Genomic DNA, 22,910 nt, shown 5'->3' with positions numbered 1-22,910 from the left:
TAAGATCAGTGTTTTATTATTTATAGATATTTTATAATTTTTTAGATATAGGTAAATCGAATTATTAATGTGTAAAATTTGTATCCAGCGAGAAAATTATCAATTATATACATAAGAAAGGTTTTTACAATTGAAAATATGAAAATTTTTTCTTCAATAAAACTACGAGTGTTTTACAATAATATAAAATTTAAAGTATTATGCTAAGAAGTTTTTTTTCAATTATTATGAAATTTAACACAAAACGGATAATCATTACCTATGAGTGTTTAAAGTTTAAAGTAGGAATACTTTGTGTTATATTATATTTTAAGTAGAAATTTATATTTTATGAAAATCGTACGTTTTTTCGATTTCACTTCAGTGGACGGAAAGGTATTAATAATACTTCTATAATACTTTGTTTTATAAGAAAAAAATACGGAAGTATAAAATAAAAATCTATAGTATAAAAAAGTTATAAAAAAAATATAAAATCTAGTATACACAAATTACATGCAACGGTAACTTTAGAATACATAAAAATAGGTTTTGAAGATATTTAACAAAATTGTTATATACAATATATAATGTCACGTAAATGCATGAATATGAACACTTATTTATTAATGATATTAATTTAATTCTAATTCTGGGATATATGGTTCAGTAATTGCAGTGACTGGACAAATGCTTAAGGTTTCCTGAAAATGCAAAATGGGATAGTCAGACCAAGAAATAGAAAATATTTTATTTCTATGCATTTAAAATAAAATGAAACATAATTCCTACCAATCTTATTAATTCTGCAAATGTTGGTCTTTCCTGACTTTCCATATTCCAGCAAGATAACATAACTTCGTGAAGTGGATCAGGAGTATCTGGTAGTTGTGGTAATCTAACTCCTTGCTCAATTGCTTCTTCCACTTCACTATCAAGCGAAAAATTAGAATATGGTGTACCACCCATACTAAGCATTTCCCACAAAAGTACACCAAAAGCCCAGACTACTGCTGGTTGGTGTTTTTTTCTATTACCAAGGCACTCAACAGACATCCATCGAGTATATTTTATATCTTCTAAAGCATATTTGGATATTCCATGTCCCATTAGTTTAGGTATCCATTCATTTGAGAGACCTACACTACGTGCACAAAGATATTCATGTATAATTTTATAATTTTCAAGATGTTGTAAAGCAGATGCTATCATAGATCCTATAGGTAGAATATGTTCAACAGGAAATGTGTTCCCAGATCTGGCAGCTAATAGACAATTTTTTAATGTCTGAGGTGGTAATTCAAGTACAACGTGTAATGTATCATGAGTTTCACATGTTCCTATAAGATCTGCAAGATATTTCATAGGAGATGCTTTAATACAAACATCTAGTTCTCGTAACATATGTCTTTTGTCAGATACTTTCAATAATTTGTCAGCTATACTATGAACAGCTACACTACAAGATTTGTCATTTTTTTGAATAACACCTGTATGTACTGTCCCAAATCGCCCTCTACGTATCGTAGTGTCATTAATCGTCAATAAGTTTTGTGGTATAATCCATACCTTCTTTTTCAGTTCTTGATAATGATTTACCCTTTCAGGTACATCCTCTGGAATATATGCTAAATTGTCAACTTCGTACAATGGACCTTGCAATGTAAGTTCTTGTTGCTCTGGAAGTTTCCTTATTCGAAACTTTTCATGGCGTTCTTGCAATGTTAAATAAAGTATTATTGAAACTATAAGTAACGTTCCCAAAACAGCAATTGCAATACATAGTATAAAAATTGTCAAATTTAGACTGTTATTTCCACTTTCATTATAAATTGTCAGCTTATTAATTAGATCTGAATAAGCATACTGCACTTGTCTTTGAAATTTAGAAACTACTGTTAAGCCTATTTGTGGCATTACTTGAGTATCTAATGGTGCATTATAATATGCGCCAATCATTTTTCCATCTCCTACTATAAATTTTGTATATTTGTAAAATTCTGAAGATTCAAATTCTCCAGTAATATAATATCCTAGACTTTGCTGTATTGATGTTTCATAATTGTAATAAGTTACATTAGGACCTGATGGAGGTATTGTACCAGGTTGACAAACAAATACTTGGTAGGTACTAACAGGACCATATTCACTACTTCCCTCTGATAATAAAACAGTTATTGTGGTACTTGTTTGTTCTATTACTTTTGGCATTATTGGCTTATTAGGTGGTCCTATTAAAGTCCATCCCAAAATATATGTAGGTTCACTATCTGTTTGGGTGTTTGCAGCAGTGATTGATACATTATACTTTGTGCCTGGTTGTAAGCCTTGTAAAATGGTACTATTTGAAGCTCCTCCTTGAATCTGACTTTCTACGGCTGGTACTAAATTTGAAGCAAATGTTTCAACAACCACTGCCTTTAAAGTATAAGATGTAATATTTCCATTTCTGATATTAGGCGGTTCCCATGTAATTTGCAAATTATTAAATCCACTGTGAATTATTTGTGCACTCCTTGGTGGACTAGGACCTGGATATATGTTTTTAAGTTTATAAATATCAAAATAGAATGAAAGTACATAGTATTTTTAAAAAATATACCTGTTTGTCCAGTCGAATAAATACTCATTGCATCTTGACTACCACAATAATTGTTCTGATCAGCAATACAAAGAAAAGTACAAGAAGTAGATATACCTCTCCTACCGTACCTACTACCACAAAAGCATTGTTGACCATTCATTAATCCTGCAAACCTATTAATTTTAATGTGAATTAATATTAAATTTTACTTTAAAAATATTAAATATTATAACATTTGTAACAAACGTTATAGTAATATTACAACAATAACTTACATATAATAACGTGAACGACATTCTTTGATACATTCTGTAGGTGTATTAGCATGATTTAATATTAAGGTTGGTAAATCGGGATCCAACGCGGAACTTCGAAAACAACCCTCATATTTTTGGCTAAGTATATGATCACAGAAATAGAAAAGTAGAAATAATATTATCATTATATATTGTAATGTTTTATAAATACAATTCCTATAATTCAATTTTTATTTATACTACTAATTGTAAGTACATTGCAGATATTAGTGTGACGTTCTTTCAGGATAGTTTAAATCTGAATCACTAAACGAATGGTGACATTATATTTAAAACGAAGAAATAAGGTTAACTGTGCACTGATCTTTATTCTTCGTAATTATTAAGATAAAACAATATAGTCTTTGGCTTTTTATCATTTTTATTATTAGTGACAACTTTTAAGAATCTTTATACTGAGTGAGATATTAAAAGTCGCAAAATATTTCACGGGTGTGGTAGCATCTAAGTACGTATACTTATTTACTACCTATACCCATTACTATGATTATGATTGATGTTCATTCACTTGTGGCGCTAGTAATATTTAAAATTTAAAATGATATTGTAATAGCATACATATTAGATATTAGTTTTAAATATCGTGTCATTTTTGTATTTAATATTTATTCTTTACAAAATTTTTGGACACCTTTTCTTTATTTCATTTTGATACTTATGATAATTTTATACTTTGATCTTTTGAAGTAAAAAGTTGAGTATAATTTCATTAAAATAGTCATAAATGTTATATAGTGACAAAGTACAATAAATTTCCTTCCATTTAATGTAATCAAATCACATCAAAAAATAATTTTAATATCTTATCTTACCAATAATAATATTAATCATTAACTAATAAGTATGTAACTATAAATAAAAGATAATTAAATAAATTTATTTAAACAATATATTTTATATACTACATTTTATATTTTTTCAAATATAATATACAATAATATATAAAATGTATAACATACACATATAATTAAATTCTATACCTGGTATATATGCATTATTTTTGCTATTTATTTATTATTCATTCATACTATTAGTAATCGTCCTGATTAGAATGCAGTACAAATTAGCAAGTAAATTTTATTATATTCTTTTTATAATAATCTTGTTGACAATACTTTAAGAATCTTGTGCAGTGCTGTTAATAAATATATATGTAATGTTTGCTTAATATAGTAAATGTTTAATCACATATTCTATAACTAAATTAGAATAATATTCATGAAAATAAAAAAAGCTCATGTCAGGTATCTTACATTAGTGACATATAATAAATCAGAATATGATGAAATACTAGCATTATAAAAAAGATTACAAATGCACATGTATTTATTTAATTACAATACACTTTTAAGTCTTTAACAACACTGCTTTTCTGGCACAGGTACATGTAACTTAAAAAAATACAAATTAGTTATCACAAATTTACTGTAAATAAATCGACGGTTCCATCTATACATGGCTCTTATGATATAAATATATACAAGTATATAATGTATTTCATGTAACAATGTTATGTAAATATTAGATCTGAATCAATACAAGTTTGATTAAGTTCTACTAAAAAATGACATAAAATAATATTACATGAGATATTGCAACATATTAGAAGCATAACTGTGTATTTTCTAGTTACATGTTGTACATATATAAAATCTAGAACCAAATAAAAATATTAGTTATATTATTTATACTACACACGCATTCCTGTTGATATATTGTATAACTATAATAACAAATATAAACTGTTATATTTTAATCATATGTAAGCATTTATTGGCTTAATACTGAGAATTAATAACAGTTTACAGTTGTATTATTTTTACCTACATTTCACTACTTTTAATTGTATTATTTCAAAGTATACTACAACTTCGTTTATATTATAGACAATATTTAGGGATTCTATGCTTGAATATATATCGTGATACTTCAAAGAAATATTTTACGTAATTTTTGCTAATAAATTAACCTCTATATTTTTATGAGAATTAGGACTAATTCATTTAGGACTGGCTCACAAAATCAAAGTATTAGATTACTTTAGCAATGTCCGAATATAATAAAATAGTTTACTCACAGTCACTTATAACTTACAAAATAATTATAGCAATAAAAAAGAAAAAAAGATTAAATATAATTTAAAAACTAAAGCTATACCTTATTTTAATAAAGCAACTTAATGAAATATTGACATTATCTATTCAGCATATCATGCTATTGACTCATTTTATAAAATAAACAAATAATTCTTAAAAGTTGATGAAATGTGTTTTCGATGCAACATTCAGATCACTTGTTTATTATGACATTAAATTGCATACTTTTTATATGCAAAAGTAACGATTTCTCATTATTGTGCCTGTTAGCAAGTCTTCTTTGAATTGTATTGAAATTATGTTCTTAAAGGAAGCAATGTAATTTTTTTAAGTGTCCACTGAATTATTTATAATCATTTGTTCGAGATATAGTTACTAAAAAAAAATCTTATATTAATATACAGTTTGTTAAACAATAAATCATGATATATAAGCAGTCTTACAAAAGTTGGTGCTCTAAATACACCTGAGACATTCCTAATAAATGAAATTTTGTCCTTTAAACAGGAGTTTAATCAAGAGTATATTCTTACAAAATCTAAATGAATTAATAGGAAATAATACTTAATTCATTCATTATTTAGATAACTCGTTTGTGATTCCATTGTTCAAGGAATGAAAACGTATAATATTTAGCAAAGTTTGTCATACTCATGTTGAGGGACCTTTTTTTCTTTTGCTGCTTTGTATTTGTTTGTAAGATTTTTTATTTCCAAGGCCTAATAGATCATATATAATGAATTAAAAAACGTAGATATATAAAATATAGATAAAAGTACAGTTACATAAATAAGAAAAATTTGAGGAATATCTTACGTTTTAATTGAGCCCCTCGGGAGCGTGTCACACGTGGTGAAACCTTCGCTAAAGAAAGCGTTGTCAAGGAATTTTTCTTTTTTAATTGAACTATTTGTTCCATAGCTGGTGTCATCCACTTTGTTTTAAGATCTCTGTTTAAAAAAAGGATTATTTTACACTGTTATTGTATATAATTTAAATATACTCACTCTAATGTTTTTGGTAAAGATTTATGTCGAAATGCGCCTGATTGTTTCTCTTTCATTCTCTGAATTACGCTTAACATGGCATACGTAGGTAAGGATGGAGGAGGTGGAGAAGGAGGTGGTGTAAGTGGTGAAGGTGGAGTTTGTAGACTAATCTTTGCGAGCTTATCAGGATGAAGCGCTAGCACTGCTTCCCAACAAAATTCTTTTCGTTCAACTGGATATTTAGGTTGTGTATTTCGAGTTATGCGTATCTAAAAATAATAATGCATATTATTTTATTATGAAATAAGATTTAATACTAATAAAGAATGTAAAAGTATACCTCGCCATTTACAGGTCTACAAGGTTTCCTTTCTCGTAAGTACGGTCGTTTGAAAGACATGGGATAAGAAATATTTTCATTAGATTCTCTTAAAGGGTGCAAACATGTAGGAACATCATTTTTTTGCCTAGAACCAGACTGAAATAAACTACGTAGATAGGAATAGTTAGGTTTAGTTTCAAATCCCAATTCAGTAATATATTTCATATACTCCATAATGGCAGCTGGTAAAAAATATTAATTATTAATATTTAATTTTAAAAATTTATTAAATATATCAGTCATGAATATTTTTAAAGTAGCAATTTGTCTAATTAAAGTAGAATGGGTTTACATTATTTTTCATATTTAAAAATATTTGAAATATTGATATACAAAGTACAATAACTTACCAGGTGGTTCTTTTTTATAAGGAAAACATTTATGCATAAATAATGATAAATTTGAAAGTAAAATTTCTTTTTGTGCATGGACTTCTTCTGGATCCATTGCTGATGTTACACTATTATCTTCCTTTTCCCAAGGTAATTTGCCACACAACCATTGTAGTATATTGTACCCTAATGTTTCTAAATCTCCTCTTCTTGAGTGTGCTACAGTAATATCAATTTGTAATAAACTAAAGTGTAATTATGTTGTAAAAAATGAAATATAACAAATTTATAAAACTCACTTCCATGATGTGCATCTCTTGATGTGAATTCTAATGTTCCTTCATGAGCTCTTCTTTCATCATGAACAAATGGCTTATGTACACCTGCACTTGTACGAAAACGATAAGCTAATCCATAATCAACCAAATAAGCTTGAAATTTTTTTGTTGTTATATCTTCTGCACTTAAGGACGACAAAATATTGGATCCTTTAACATCTGCATGAGCATATCCTTGACTGTGAATATACTCAAGTGCATCTAACTATAAAAATGTGAAAAATAATGAAATTACAAAATTATTAACTAATTTCTAAATTTTCTATTTTTATAGTAAAGTACCATTTGAACAGCTAGCCTGTTAACAAGTTTAATTGGTAATTTTCTCCCATTTGATATAAACAATTTTCCAATATCAATGCCATATCTTGGAATTACTAAAAATCTATATTTTTGCCCTCGATATATGTGAGAACCAGATCCCTCATATGTTGGAACACCTATTCGTCTTTTTCCTTGTGATTTGCACCAGGTATCAACTAAAATTCATAATAATGGAGATATATATGAAACATAGATTATATATGTTATATACAACTAAGTTACTTACTCATATGTTTACGAGCTGCTCTTATATAAAAATTCATTTCAACAAATAGTGGACCGTTATTATGTGGTTCAATTTTTATCACATACTTTGCATCTTGTCCAATTGGAACATTAATGTCATTTGATGCTGTAATGTAAAATTTTTAAATTTAATATTAATAGCAACAGATAATGAAATAGTGAATACAACATTTAAATAATTTATTAAAATATGTTTCTGTTTGTTTGATCGTGGTTGGCATTAATTTTATTTCAATCAAACGGTATTTGAGTAATGAATACTACCTAAGTATATATCACCAAATCCACCGTATCCTATTGCATGTCCTAGTTTCCATTTGTTTTGAGTAATATCTGTTAATATCTCCCCAGCTGGCAATTGTTCAGGTAATTTGCAACCTAATGCTGCTACTCTTTTAACAGATATCTCTTCACCTCGTCTTGGTGCCATTATCGCTATATAGTTATTTATATAAAATTCAACATTCTATTAACTTGTACACTACACTATGATGGAAATATTAACTATTTATTAAGAATAAAAGATTGGACAATATTATAGTTTATTATAAATTCTATATAATTTCACAAGAAAATTCTTCTATACATAAAATTATAAAATGATCATATAACTGCAAATAATTGCTTTTTATATGAATTAAAACATTATATAAAATAAATTATATTTTAACCTATATTTAAATTTTATATTTGTTATGAATACACTAGTAGAAATGTTCAATATAAATAAGATATAAAAAATAAGTATAATCTGGTTGAATGCAATGAGTTTATATATAAATACATAATCCTTTTGATTATTTTTTGATTATGTATACACATTGTTAATTATACAAAAGAAAAGTTATATATTTATGTACTGAAACATATAAAATTATTATTTTTATATATATATTTAAACTGAATAGAAGATTTTAATATATGTTATGAAATTACAACATGAAAATCTTTAAACTTTTACGCTAAAATAATAATACATTTTATTCAAATTAATATTTGAATATGTATAACCTATACTGTAAACAATTCCATTTTGTATTATAAATGTAATTAAATTTATCTTATTTATCCCTTTAATTAAATAAAATAATAATTTGATAGATAGATATGCATTACTATATAATAATTAATTTTATAATTCAATACTACAGTACAATAGTAGTGATGAAAAAAGTAGAAATGTGTTTTCTATATTTTTGTACAACAGTCGTCACTGATGCAGTAGAAAATGCATTATTTAAATACTACCTAATAAGGTTTCTAATAAATACAAATTACGTAAATATTATCATAAAAATTGTCTTCGCTTTTTCTAGTACTTTCCCAAGAGTTCATATATAACTCACTACCTTGGTTTACAAAATATTACTTCCTATTTGTGTAAATTAAACAAAAAAATATAATTTTAAGGATTCCATGTTCAACTGTCAACTAAAATAATTAACTAATAAAAAGCATGAAATACTCTTTCATTTTAGCTTGTATACCTTAGAAGACGGATTAAAGGACATCGCACAAAATCTCTTTAATTGTTTGGCACATCGGAATCTTTAATAATTTAAAGTATTTCTTTTTTGTGTTTTGAAACTCTGACTATCCTCCAGAAAGACTTCACCTAGCGTAAGAATACACCACACTGCCATTTCATGAACTAAGGAGTTTAACGGAAACCGATCAACTGAAGAGGGCGTCCTTAAATTTATATCTTCTTGACTAAGCATTTAAATAACGCTAATATTGACAATAAAAAACCCGCTATATTATTTTACTGTCCACTACATTGTTTATTATATTTCCAATATTTTAATCTAACATGATGAGTTATGATTGTTACATAATATATTCATTTTTATTAATAGCATCCGTTTTAATAATTGATTTACTATATTATAGATAGTTCACTTTTAAAAATGTAATGCCTAGAGAAAAGAGAATTAATGAATTTTCTTACATACATATATTTTTTAATGTATTTTTTTCTAATGTAATAATATTATCATCTATAATAATATTAGCATCTGGTAACATCTACAAGCTTAGATGACCATTGAATATTACAAATTTATATAAATTTTATGTATATAAATGAAAAATGTCAACTGTATTTTAATTAATTTCCTTAATTGATTTTGTATAAAAATGTTTATTTAAATATCTAGTAATGCTGTTCAATGTTTTCGTAATTATTTTTTACATTTTCAGTATAAAGGTTATTAAGTAAATAATGAAAAGTACGATAAAAAAAAAGAATTACAACACAATTCTAAATATTTTGTAGATCTGTAAAACAATATTGTAAAGAATTATATGTAAAAATTATATAATTATAATACAATTTAATGTGTAAGTAAACCGGTTTTTCTGGCATTAATTTATTTAAACATAGATTTGTTTCATATCATTTTAATGGTGTCTCTCGTACAACAAAATATGATAATGAAAATGAAAATTGAAATTAAAATTAAAACTAAATGCTGCTCTACTGAGGAAATGATATAATTGTATACAATTTAAAATATTTAATATTAATTTGTTTTGTTTTAATATGTTCTATCAAAAATTCAATAAATTACAGAGTGGAAGTCGTAAGTTGCTGCATATGTAGCTTGGTTCTTTTACGATGAGTCTTCGAACCCATGAGAAATGTAACATCAACCATAGCCTTCTAGAAGCAATCAGCGCATGAAGCCGTAATGGACGAAAAGAAGTAATTACTAGCTGACGGCTTGTGAAAGTGGAAGTTTCAGTTCGTGTGTTTATTGTAATATTCCTTTAGCTTTAGAGTCCTATTAAAATGACGTAAATATTTGTTAAATGATGGTTGATGCTTTATTTCTATTTTCAAATATATTATGTAAGTACAGTATTGGTTCTTTGTTGAGATCATTTTAATGGTTAGAATACCAAAGCATCCATTAGAGGCTTCTCTGATATCTATAAGTATTACTATGAAAAACATGTTTTCACACAGCAAACTTACATGTTGAGTAATGTTTATATGTCTATGCATAGTTCAAATATTTGTTTTGTAATATTGATTACTAGAGTATTAAATTCATACTTGTATTTTATTATATCTCAAGAAAGTGTGCTTAAGAAGATTGTTATGTATCAAAGGTTATTTAATGTCAATTTTTTAAATATTTCAAGTACAATATGATTAAAATATGTTTTTGTAACTACATAATACAACTTACAGACATTAGATTTCATTTATTTGCAATCATTAAATTTTTTTTTTAAATCTAATAATTGTAAGTATGGATTACAATAATATATATATCAGTATTAATAAAAGTTCTATGTTGAAATAAAACTATATCTTTTATATATTACTTCCACTAAATAACTGTATTACATATTTTAGTGAGAACACTGCCATAGTATTATTTAAAATAAGAAATGTCTTACCCTGGTCAGCCCCCAATGGGAATACCAGGCATGCCACCAATGCCTTACATGGTTGGTGCACCTCCACCAATAATTGGTGGTGTAATGCCTATGGCACATGTAAGTAAATATAAAATTAAATATTCTAAAATTTGGGCATGTTTGTTTTGTATGCTGTTGGTAAATTTATGATCTCCTGTTACCAATCGTTTGCACTTGCTGTCAATAAAATTTTCAATGGTTTCAATAAAGAAACTAATTATTTTATTAACTAAAACTCTAATACAAAGTAATGTAACTTAATATAATTTCTCTGTTAGATTAATCTCCTAATATTTTAATGTGTCATTTTTCTTGTTCATTTCAAATGATAACGATTATATATTAAATAATTAAAATATTAATTAAAAATTGATGTATTATTTAATTCGTAATAATGTAATTACTTTATATAATCTATTTGTTTCTTAAATAAAAGATAAAAAGTAATATATTCAAGTGCCAGAAATGTTAAAAGAAAAATAATAAGCATCTTTAGTTACTGTAAAAGAAAAATCAAAAGCATGTAATGTTTGATTTTATTAATTTAAACATCACTGATTATATCATAATTAAACATTTTTCTATATGTTAATGCAGTTGTTTTGTATAATGTATTAACATCCTGTATTTAAATTACACTATGAATGGAATGCATATTACTTAACTATTTATGCTATAGGATTATTGTATGAGACGTCTTCTAAAAGTTATGTTTTCTGGCACAAATTTTCATCTTAAGTTCTTTTTATTTGATATATGCATGTCTTATCTTTATAATAAAATATAATACAAGGAAAAAGGTTAACATACTATTAGGGGGAGGGGAGATTCTGGACTGCATGAGTAGAGATGTGCATTATTAAGAATACTACCATTTATAAAACATAGATGATTCCAACACCCGTATCTGCGATGCAGACCTCAGCTCCAGCTGTTCGGTATGCACGTAACCAAAATCGTCATGACAATAATCGTCGTCGTGAAAGAGAATCTGGTCCGCCAGTTACCGTATTTATTGGTAACATTATGGAAAGAGCACCTGATGTGATGATTCGACATATTTTGGGTGCATGTGGTCATGTGCTTTCATGGAAGAGAGTTCAAGCATTTGGATTTTGCGAATATGCAGGTCCTGATGCAGGTCTTAGAGCAGTTAGATTACTTCATGACATGGAAATAGGTACAAAAAAGCTTGTTGTCAAAGTTGATGCAAAAGCTAAAGTCGTTTTGGATCAGTTCAAAGGTAAATTTAAAATACTTGCAGTATTTACATATATACATATTAATCATTTATTTTGATTTGTTACTTCTTTGTGTATAATAGCAGAAAGAAGGAAAAAATTAAGAGGAGGCCAATCGCCTCTACAAGATGAAACATCAATTGAAGGGGCAGAAGGAGAAGAAGGTGAAGATTACATGGATGAGGGTATGAGAGTAGTGGATGCAGATGCACTAGCACGTATTAATCAAATTATAGCTGAACATGCCGCTGATTTAGAAATGGCTCAAGCTGCACCTGGTAGTGTACTAATTCTATTCATAGTAATGTATTGAATTAAATTGGAGAACTAACAAATATTCTTTAATTATATGTTATAGAAGAACATCAAATAAAAATGGTTGCTAAGTCTTTGAACCTGGATGATGCAGAAATAGAAGAAAGTAAAAGAGACTTGATTACACGAGAAATTGGAAAATTCAGGGAGGTTATGAAGGTAATTATTTTCATAATTATTTTAGAAATCTTGTTATGTCATTCCTACTTTTCTGCCCTTCTTTTTGGTCGGATATGATATACCAAGATATTAGAAGGTATTATGAATTGTGGTCTAATAGGATTGGGTAAAAACTTTGCAAAAGTTTAGGTATAAGAATGCTAACAATTATTGTAAAATTGTTAGTGTCGATTATGTGAATTTTTTACGAAGCATTATAAACATTATTCTATAATATATTGTAATCTTCTCTAAAAAGAATTATTTTATGCGAAAAACTATATTAACTAATATAAATTATTTTAATGGACAATAGTATTTGTTATACATTCTTCTGTGTATGTGATAGACAGCATATTTAATTTCTTAAATTTTTTGCTAGAAAGAATCATATCTTTGAAAGTAAAATTTTAACTGCAATATATTATATTACTATAGAGCTTTTATTTTTTTCTGCATTTAATATGTAAGTGTTATGAAGATAATATTTATCTGTTTCTGTTTTGTGCAAATGATTAAGAATATGTTTGTAATACTTTGTAGTATTTATTCTATTATCTTTAAAAAACATGATATGAATATTCTTTTTCGTTTTTCAAATAAAGAAATAAAATGAATCACTTTACAAATAGGAAAACATGAAATATACTAACTTTTTTTAAAAACTATATATTTAATAAAAAAAATGTGTTTTTAAATTATAGTTGTGAAGAGTTTGTACTAAGTTTAACAAGTTTATAATATTTTTTGATTATATCAATGGCTAGTGAATTCATGAATTGTGTTTAATTCATTTTTAAATGATTGTATTGTTACTAAGTTACAATTTGTATGTGACAAATATTTAGATGTTTTTATGCTTTAAATACTATAATGAAATGCATTGTAAATATGTATTATAAACGTTTATACACGTTTTATGCATTTGATTATATCTATGTTTCATGTTAGACAATTATTGATCGAACTCGCAACATATTTATATAGAAAATTAAATGCATTTGGGCAGGCAAAAGAGGATTACAAGTGTATAGTTGTAAACTTTAGCTTTTAAGTATATTGTGATAAAGTGCGTGTGTGCTATGTTAGCTCTAAAAAATTGGAGCCGTGACTCGTTGCTATAATTATAATAACAGGCAGCGTGCGTCGCACACAGCAAACGCACACGCCTAGGAATGCTGTGTGTGGGGACCACTCTTTCACTCACTCATTGGCTCTGAAGGGAGTCAATCACAGCACATCCCTCGTATTTTCGCAGGCAGCTGCAGCCTCGTCGGTAAGTCAGAGTATATCCAACCAACAAAACATGAAAAAACAAGAAATGTGCAATATTAAGACGGGAGAATCTCGTAACTCTACAACATGCTGACATCATGTAGCCAATAAATCTGTTTCTATTGAAACTCCATTTTCTTAATTCATCGCATACAATTCTGCATTATATTAATAGCATTAATGCTATTGTATTTTAAATACAAGTTATTCCATATAATCAAATTTCTTTACCTGTTTCTATAGTTATTGTGCTAAACTGCTGGCACCAATATTGTTATAAAAATGCAATGTATTTTTATATAATATGATGCTTAGTTTTAAAGAAATTACATTACAAAATCAATTCTTATAGTTTTAAAAAATGAAGAACTTGTGTAATGGTATTATAGAATGCAAAATAATAAAGGATAAAGAGTTGGAAGGCTTTAGTAATATTTTAAAGTAAATGCAACATTATAATTATATAGTTGAAATTGTAATAAAAAGGTTCTCTATAACACAGATGATTCTCTCATTAATTGATTCAATGGCAGTGCTGTCAATCACTATGAGGATTATATATTCTTTGAGTCAATTAGCAAAAGAATTACTTTATATGAGGTTGACACGAATAAGTTTAAAAAATAATACTAAATTAATAATTATAGATTACTATATTCTTAGAAAATTTGATTATTCAATTTTTCATTGAGTGAGACTATAAAATTAATGAAGATTGTTGTATTATTTGTTTTTTATGAAAGATAATTACAATTTATTTTTATATTTGTATTAATGTCTAGCAGTTTAGTACAGATATATAGAAGATCAGCAAAGTGCCATTCCATTTGTTTTTACACATTGTTTAGGATCGGTAAAAAATGTTATACATTGAACAAAGAAATTTGACGCTGACATATTTTATAATATATTCTTAGATAGATTATTAATAGGATCGAGACTTTCTGAATCCTACACACAATGAAATGATTTTGTCTTCACAATGGCGACTGTTCAGTTGTTGTCTTTATTTTGTGTAAACAGCTTCTGTCAGCGTCTCGATCAGACATGTAGTACCTAGGTGCGTCCTCCATTCTCCGGTACCACCACACTGACTGACCAAGTCAACTTCACACCGTGAGTAAACTCCACAACCATGAGCCAACACAACCATTCGGTTCTTGTAGTTTTGTTAGTGAACTGCCCATCTGAATACCTATGACCACTGATATTTCATGTTTCAACAGTCTGTTTTTTTCCTCATATGTGCATCTACTTTTATGCACTCAGTTACTCTATCCTTATTAGATTAAAATACTATGGGTTATTGTATGGATATTTAATTTTGAAAACTAAGAGAAAGCAGTTCATAATTTTGAATATGTTTTTTCTTATATAGCATAGTCCACTGATAGCTTTATATAGGGTTTATTAACAATGTCATAAGCAGGAAGGAATAAGCAGCGTTAGGTTTCATAATTTTTTGTCACTAGAAAGTAATATTCATTAGAGTCTATGATTTAGGACTCTCCAAGCAGTAACCCATTATTGTTATTATTATATCAAGTAAGGATGAACCATATTAATTTATTTCTAAGACGTTACGTTGATAATACTGGACGATAAGGGTGGGCAAACTATTGTGCATTTGATATCCAACAGTTTGCTGCATCAACTGCATAGCCAGAAGAAAACACAGTTGACAGACGTGTGACAGTTTCTTGGCAAAAATGAAAGGTGTTTTGGTGGAATCCCTTCTTCGTGATGACTCCGCTTCTGATTGGTATAATACTTTCTAATAATTATTGAATATTGACAAGAAATCTAAATATCACCCCTTTCAACTCTTAGACTTATATAGCTTTAGACACTATTGATTTACAGGCACATTTGCAATGTTGTAAGTACATTGGGTGGCCTCTACAATGCGTCTGTTAGCATTAAGGTATTCTTAATTTAAGTAGAGCTTAAGAAATTTCTTATGCTTGTTTCCAAAATTTATACCTGCACTTAGGTAATTGATATGTAAACAAGATTTCGTGTAAGATGCTGCTGAGCGAGCATACTCCAGAGGAGTGAGTATACTATATTGAGATGAACAGAATTATGATACTTGATATGTGATTAATTTTTGTACAACTAGTAATCGTTCAACATTGCAATCTTTGTAATGTTAGAGATACTAAAATTAAAGTAAAATTTGTATACAAAATGTAAATGTTTAAAAAATATACAAAATGTTAAAAATATTTTTTAAAAGAATTTTCATAACGAATTAAGACTTCTTTTTGAAGTATTTATTTCAAGTAATCATTTTGTTGATATAAAGATTCGTATAATATTACTTTTTAAATAATATCGATTGTTTGTGCAAATATTTTGTATGTATCAGGGCATCTATATTTTGAATTCAAGAAAAGAAATGATAATACTGCACTGTTATAGTGTAGTGATATTTTACCACTTTTATATTCATTAACTAACTTTACACTTACAGTAACCTTTTTCTACCCTTTAATTTTTATAACTGAGGAGGATATACGATTGCTAGTTTTTGCGTTTTATTATCACAGCCTGATAAGTTTGCTTTGAGTATTTGGTCTCACCTATTTTTTTATTTTTGTTTTTTATAGAAGCAGGAGGAGGAGAAGGCTCAAGTTAAACGGAAGAAAGAAGCTGTTGAGAAAGAAGAACGGGAGAAACGTGAAAAAGAGCGACGAGACAGGCGTGATGGCAGTAACACTAAAGACGATCAAGACGGCGATCCTGGTAGTCCCACGTCTCATAAAGGTCGCAGTAGTAGTACCGGAAGTAGTAGAAGAGACAAAAGGCGGTCTAAATCTAGGTATTAACATTTAACAATTTCCGGAAAGTGTTTAAAAATTCATTAATTTACAATATAAAATTTATTGTAAGTATTTTCTATTTTTCTTAAGATCTAAGGAACGAGAGAGGGATCGTCAGAGAAGCGACAGAGATCGTGATAGAGATAGAGATCGAGAAAGAGATAGAGAAAGAGAACGAGAAAGAGACCGTGACCGCGAAAGAGAGCGGGAAAGAGAACGTGAAAGAGATAGAGAAAGGGAAAGGGACAGGGAACGAGAAAGAGAACGTGAAAGAGAAGAAGCAAGGAAAACTGAAAGAGAAATTATGCGTGAAAGGGAGGAAGAGGAAGAGGCGAAGGAGAGGAAAAAGAACGAAAGAAGAGCGAGAGAAAAAGAAGCAGCTTATCAAGAGCGTTTGAGAGCATGGGAGACACGGGAACGTCGCAAACAAAAGGAATATGAGAAAGAAGCGGAGAAACGCAGAGCAAAACGGGAAGCGAGAGAAAGGGAAGCAAAACGCTTGAAAGAATTTCTCGAAGACTATGATGATGAAAGAGACGACGCTAAATATTATAAAGGTAAAGAACTTTCACGTCGTCTAGAAGAGAGAGCACTGGAAGCAGAAGCTGATTCGCGGGATCGTTGTGCCGAGCGTCAAGAGCTTCAACGCCTTCGCGATAAACTTTATGCTGACGCTTCTCATCCAGATCCAGCGGCTGAGTTTGAAAGGGTAAAATGTTCCTAAATAATGTGATATTTTGGTTTATGACTAATTATAATATTGATTTTTATTAAGATATGTAATATGCATTTATCTTTCGTTGTATGTAGACTATTCCTTCTACATGAAGATATTGCTTATTTCAGTTAAAAGCTGAACGGGAGGAACAGTATAAGCCTAAACCGGTTATCACGATAATAGACGAAGAGGATGAAAAAGTGGTGAAAAAGGAAAAAGAAGTTATGCCGCCCATAGAAACTGAACCAATTGAAAGTGATAGTGACGAATGTGTGCAATTTGATGATGTTTCTCAGTCAGAGGCACCATCTAGAACACCACCGCGGCATCACCACCATCATCGAAGACATCATCGTCATCATCAGAATCATCATCGTGATGGCGAAGAAACTGAAGAAGTTATAGAAACAGATAGAGAAAGTGTAAAGGGTACAAGATCGTCACCTTCTAATCAAACAGTAACAACACCAGTTCAGTCCATTCCACCCACATTAGATGAAGATTCGCGTATGTCTCTCGTTAGCGAACCAGAAAAAACTGGTAGTAGTGAGTAAACGATGTGATTTATTTAACTTATACAAACGCTGTATTTGTGTGCCACATTTTACTTTTATTACAGGTAACTTTGTGCCATTCGCCATGGGAAGCGGAGGCAATCGTGGAGGTGATCATGGTATCGGTAATAAAACTCCTGCTAGTCCAAGCACGGCTATTAATGTTAGTACGCAACAAACGAATCAGAATAAAAAGAAAGGTCGGATCGATGTTAAAGACGTATTTAATAATGACGATGATGACGATGGTGCTAATAACGCAAAGAAGCGCAAACTAGTTCCTTTAGGTAATTAAAAAGTATAAATATATTTTTCGTTTAGATAATGTAGGATCTTACTACAATTAGTTTATTTAAAATGGATTAAACAGGTGTTGGTTAAACAGGAAACGATGGTTGTTTAACGTGAACTAAATACAATAACGTGCTATAATTAAGACAACTAAATAGTTAATTTGCAACTCTCGTCACCACGGTTCCAACACTCTCTCACGCGGACCACATTCTCTCGACAACGCAATTCGAACTCTCTGACTTCTCGATTCACATTCTATGACTTCTCAACTAACACTGACCGCTCGTAGCTAGGGTCACGCAGGCCTTTTCTGCGTAACTATTCGATTGAAGGATCGACGATACATTGGCCTGTCGGCACTTAGGCTTTCTCGCGACATTGTTTATGGTTCGCCCGATATCTTTTAGGCCTCTCGTCTACGATATTACAATAATATACGATTTTTATATGAATTCTATTCTAGACTATGGTGAGGAGAAAAAGAAAAAATCTAATGAAGAAGCTCCTAAAGCTGGAAAAGAAGAAAGTACAAAAAGTCAAGAAGAGAAAAGAAAGCACATAAAATCCCTCATTGACAAAATACCTACAGATAAAAATGCTTTGTTTGGCTATCAACTTGATTGGGCAGTAATAGATAATGTAAGATATATATTATGAATGAATATTTATGAATTAATTTTTCATCAATTTTTGTTATTTTTATAGACATTAATGGAAAAGAGGATAAGGCCGTGGATTAATAAAAAGATTATTGAATACATTGGAGAGCCTGAACCTACATTGGTAGATTTTATTTGTAGCAAAGTAATGGCCGGCAGCTCGCCTCAGGGCATACTTGATGATGTACAGATGGTAAATAATTTTTATTTTATTATTATTTATTATTTATATAATATTTTTGTTATTGATTTTATAATATCATACGTTGTAGGTATTGGATGAAGAAGCAGAAGTTTTTGTTGTCAAAATGTGGAGGTTATTAATTTACGAAGTGGAAGCTAAAAAAATGGGCTTAGTTAAATAAATGAAATACCAATTCAAAAAAGTACTAATCGACTTAAAAATTTATACTACACATCAAATTCCTTTGGTTAAAAATTGTACTATTTAGGTTATGTACCTTAATACATGATTACTTATATATAATTTGTAGGATCTTTCGCTAGACGAAAAACACAATGTTGCTCGATTGATAGGTAAACTAAATGTGTAGCACTTGAAACGTTAAATACAAATTGTAATTACGATTTATAATATTTGAGTTGTGTCTTTCCAAATTTGTTTATTCGTAGTTTTAAAGAGAATTTCAACATGTTTATAAATGATAGATTTTTTACATTTTTCAAGAAGCTTGATGGATTTAATTTTAATGATTATATAATTTCATCATTTACAAATAATTTTTTCAAAATTTGTACATAGATACAGTAAAAACAACTGATGTTATCATATGTGTACATATATAATATATATTATTATATATTATTATTATTACTATTATTATTATTATCATCATCATCATCATCATCATTATCATTATATACTACACGCGCGCGTGCGCCATACACACGTAAGTTTTCTGTTTTCTGTTAATATTTTTTTGGTTTGTGTCAGAATAGTTTGACGTTAAATTAGTTACTAAAAAATGAATAGTGATAGCTTCTACTGAACAAGGATTATGATATTTAAAACAATTGTTTTTACTGTAATATAAATGAAGGAAAGTTATAAATTTGTATTGAAATTATTAATACGAGGTGGTATGTATGAAATACATTTTTTTGAAGGAGGTAAGTAGCAGTAAGAAATATTTAAGAAAACTGGAAAATTATTACGATAAGGTTCAAATATATTAAACTATTATTGTATTAATTAAATAATAAACGTATCTGTGCTTTTTATCTCTTTTACATTATGTTGTAGTTTTATTAATTTTCTTAATCTAATTAAAAAGCTAAGATCCAATAATTTTTTAATCCCAATTTATTATATCCTATTGTATTATGTTAATGTTAATTCATCATATTTCAGTTTCTTAATGTGAATAATTGTTAATAAATTCTAAGACATCGATTTGCGTAAATTTTAATTTTATATTTGCTAGAACAACAGCTTTTAATAACATTATATAGAATAGAATAACATTATATAATTTGGAACAACACTACTAATTGCTGAAGATTTCGGGCGCCTGAAAGTATAGATAAAGTTTCTAACTTCACTTAGAACGCATTATTTTTACGTTTTATAGCTCTTCTATTCAGCTCTATCTGTGCAAAGCTCCCAAGTTACACGTATTAGATTTAATGGATCAGTCTACAAAATTTACATTGTTTAAGATATTTTCTATTAAATGCATTAAATTTGAATAAAATCTGTAATTCCAATTAGAAGATTTCATGTTTGCGGTTGTCAAAAATAAGAAATGTATAACAAGTGATTTTAAAAATCAAGGAAGATTGACAGATCGAATTAAAAGCGAGAAAAGAAAACGGTGGGTTTCATCAAAAAAGAAAACTGGTAGAAACAATTACGAATTCTATTTTGTAGGTACTGAAGGCGAGTGCGTGAAATCTGTAGTAGAAAGTCGGCGAGACGGGTGTCCCGGCTGCGTAGTACCACTTCTCATATTATTTGTCGTTAAGTGCATGAAAGCTTTTTTCGAGGGCTTAATACAAGCTCTCGGTTAATAGCGGAGCATTATTGTGTTCACGGGAACCCGAGTACGGCTCAGCTTAGAGTCGCTCTCTCGCTCTCCTCTCTTCTCTTTTCCTCTTTTCTCTTCTCTTCGGTACTATACGAAAAACGCAGCAGCCCAACCTTTTATGGATTCTTTGTCGCGACGCGATTATGTACCAGTCAGTCTTCTCGTCACCACCTCTTTTTCCTGCCTTTTTCTTATGTATTTATACACACGAGCCTCGGTGAAATACACGCGTGTTTCCTTTTAAAGCGGCCTCGACGCAGTCTTACTGATGCACGACTGGCTGTGACCAATTTTTTCCCGTCGTCGAGGGACAATGCTTTTGTGCACGAAATGCATTCTGGATACGATAAGAATAGTGTGGATTGATGATTTGAAAGACAGACAATTGACAATCACATTATATCTGCTGGATAAATCATATAAATACGTTACCATGATTGAATTTTTTAAGAGTTTTATTTAAATGTCGTTTCTTCGTTATTATTTGATATTTTTATACTACCAAGTTTAATATCATTAATTTTTAGCAGTTTTGCCAATTTTCTTGATTATTTATTGAACAATCACAACTTATTCGAACATTTTGAATTTCATCGGATTCAAAATAATACTGTTTTACAAATACCGTTTCATTTCTATTGTAATTGAAGTATTTGACTTCAATAAATATTAGATTTAATATTTTAGTTACATTGGAGCATAAAATTTAAGCATTTTATATATTATATATACATTCTAGATCTTGAGGAGGATTTGTATTAATAATTCGTCGCTTCATATTTTCTAGTGTGTTGTAATATCTGGGTAAACAGCGTGGAGAGGAGGGGGATAGGAAAACGAGCAGAGCAAGCTCTCGGTTTACCACGGCCAATTCAATGACTATGGTATACTGTACAAAGCACATTACCTGCAACAATTGCATTATACGCTAGACTATTGTGTTGGTACCACATCCACATTAGATTTGAAGACGCTCCGGTTTAATGAATTTTGTTGGTGATTTTGGAAGAGCTTCTAGTTAAATGTTTACAGATCTGTCGGGTAATTTTACGGCACGATGAAAATTCCCATTATATAGTATAGAAACTCTGCAGAAAAAATTAATTCTTACTCTTAACACTAATATTTATAACGCAATAACGACATCGAGTAACAAGATGGGACTTAAATAATGAACGAAAATAATTTGTGAATTAACCAGCTGAAAAGGGTGTAAATATTATTTGAAACAGTTCATCGCGATATGAAAGAAGTTGTCTGGTTCAACCATCAAAACAGGAATCAAGCGGCCTCGTACACGCCACGTTAACCTCACGTTTCAGGAAGATACAAACGAGGAAGAGAAATTCCCTTAAGAGATTCCATTCAGGAAGACAGGAAATTATGTCTGTCGAAATTAATCGTCAGCGCGTTAACACGTAGTCGAGAACGATAAGGTGCGCGAAACGCAGGAGTGCGAGGTGAAAAGCGTCGAAGAAGGACGAAGCAAAGTGAAACACAGGAGGCAGAAGGATACGCTTAGCATTTTACAGACGAAACGTGCTCGCCAGACCGACGATCGACAAGCAAAAAGCGAAGAGGAGGTCGCGAGTGCGAGTGTTAAGGTAAGCGGGGATGGAAGCGATGGATTCACACAGGGATGGGTGAAAGGACTCAAGGAATCGTCGCACGTACCTGCCAGAAGAAGATGAAACGGTAACGAGTGTAGTTCACGGTAACTAAATATTCGCAGGATCGTATCGGGGCCAACGACGGAAAAAGGGGAGTTGAATGCTCGCTTTCGTCGCGTCACGGCGCCATTCG

General features: G+C 29.4%; 3 protein-coding genes across 4 annotated transcripts; 1 reads left to right on the top strand and 2 right to left on the bottom strand.

The window, feature by feature from the left end:
• Positions 1–291: 291 nt before the first annotated feature.
• On the bottom strand, positions 292–3,390 carry LOC117215054 (putative tyrosine-protein kinase Wsck). Its single transcript, XM_033461469.1, has 4 exons — positions 2,839–3,390; positions 2,582–2,736; positions 772–2,510; positions 292–683 (listed from the first exon to the last, which is right to left on the bottom strand). Exons 1-4 carry the CDS (start codon positions 3,003–3,005, stop codon positions 615–617), a joined length of 2,130 nt encoding a protein of 709 aa, XP_033317360.1. The 5' UTR covers positions 3,006–3,390; the 3' UTR covers positions 292–614.
• Positions 3,391–5,452: 2,062 nt separating this feature from the next.
• On the bottom strand, positions 5,453–9,301 carry LOC117215059 (serine/threonine-protein kinase VRK1-like). The gene is made up of 10 exons (XM_033461476.1): positions 9,075–9,301; positions 7,852–8,022; positions 7,568–7,693; positions 7,300–7,496; positions 6,979–7,222; positions 6,698–6,898; positions 6,306–6,529; positions 5,984–6,234; positions 5,793–5,926; positions 5,453–5,695 (listed from the first exon to the last, which is right to left on the bottom strand). The coding sequence occupies exons 2-10, from the start codon at positions 8,015–8,017 to the stop codon at positions 5,628–5,630; spliced, it is 1,611 nt and encodes a 536-aa protein (XP_033317367.1). The 5' UTR covers positions 8,018–8,022; positions 9,075–9,301; the 3' UTR covers positions 5,453–5,627.
• A 940-nt stretch (positions 9,302–10,241) lies between these two features.
• Positions 10,242–19,654, top strand: LOC117215052 (RNA-binding protein 25). Of its 2 annotated transcripts, none has more exons than XM_033461466.1 (12): positions 10,242–10,441; positions 10,955–11,097; positions 11,938–12,262; positions 12,344–12,538; positions 12,619–12,734; positions 16,622–16,833; positions 16,925–17,543; positions 17,681–18,098; positions 18,172–18,393; positions 18,864–19,039; positions 19,106–19,252; positions 19,332–19,654. In XM_033461466.1, the coding sequence occupies exons 2-12, from the start codon at positions 10,990–10,992 to the stop codon at positions 19,422–19,424; spliced, it is 2,631 nt and encodes an 876-aa protein (XP_033317357.1). In that variant the 5' UTR covers positions 10,242–10,441; positions 10,955–10,989; the 3' UTR covers positions 19,425–19,654. The 2 variants fall into 2 exon arrangements, with proteins under 2 accessions (XP_033317357.1, XP_033317356.1); XM_033461465.1 differs by having other exon boundaries at positions 10,243–10,441; positions 11,908–12,262.
• The last annotated feature ends 3,256 nt before the right edge of the window (positions 19,655–22,910 follow it).

This window comes from Bombus bifarius, unplaced genomic scaffold (genome assembly GCF_011952205.1).
Source record: "Bombus bifarius isolate JDL3187 unplaced genomic scaffold, Bbif_JDL3187 scf7180000009343, whole genome shotgun sequence".
Taxonomy (NCBI): domain Eukaryota; kingdom Metazoa; phylum Arthropoda; class Insecta; order Hymenoptera; family Apidae; genus Bombus; species Bombus bifarius.
This window is presented reverse-complemented; position numbering and strand designations above follow the sequence as displayed.

What these genes read in the sequence shown, in the direction of transcription:
- LOC117215054 (XM_033461469.1), bottom strand. Translation starts at nt 3,005, where the DNA reads ATGATAATATTATTTCTACTTTTCTATTTCTGTGATCATATACTTAGC. An exon ending in TGTCGTTCACGTTATTATAT is followed by an intron (nt 2,737 to 2,838) that starts GTAAGTTATTGT and finishes TAAAATTAATAG; the next exon opens with GTTTGCAGGATTAATGAATG. An exon ending in TTATTCGACTGGACAAACAG is followed by an intron (nt 2,511 to 2,581) that starts GTATATTTTTTA and finishes ACATATATCCAG; the next exon opens with GTCCTAGTCCACCAAGGAGT.
- LOC117215059 (XM_033461476.1), bottom strand. Translation starts at nt 8,017, where the DNA reads ATGGCACCAAGACGAGGTGAAGAGATATCTGTTAAAAGAGTAGCAGCA. An exon ending in GTAGACCTGTAAATGGCGAG is followed by an intron (nt 6,235 to 6,305) that starts GTATACTTTTAC and finishes TATTATTTTTAG; the next exon opens with ATACGCATAACTCGAAATAC. An exon ending in TCTTTACCAAAAACATTAGA is followed by an intron (nt 5,927 to 5,983) that starts GTGAGTATATTT and finishes TTTTTTAAACAG; the next exon opens with AGATCTTAAAACAAAGTGGA.
- LOC117215052 (XM_033461465.1), top strand. Translation starts at nt 10,990, where the DNA reads ATGTCTTACCCTGGTCAGCCCCCAATGGGAATACCAGGCATGCCACCA. An exon ending in CGTTTTGGATCAGTTCAAAG is followed by an intron (nt 12,263 to 12,343) that starts GTAAATTTAAAA and finishes TGTGTATAATAG; the next exon opens with CAGAAAGAAGGAAAAAATTA. An exon ending in ATTGGGCAGTAATAGATAAT is followed by an intron (nt 19,040 to 19,105) that starts GTAAGATATATA and finishes TTATTTTTATAG; the next exon opens with ACATTAATGGAAAAGAGGAT.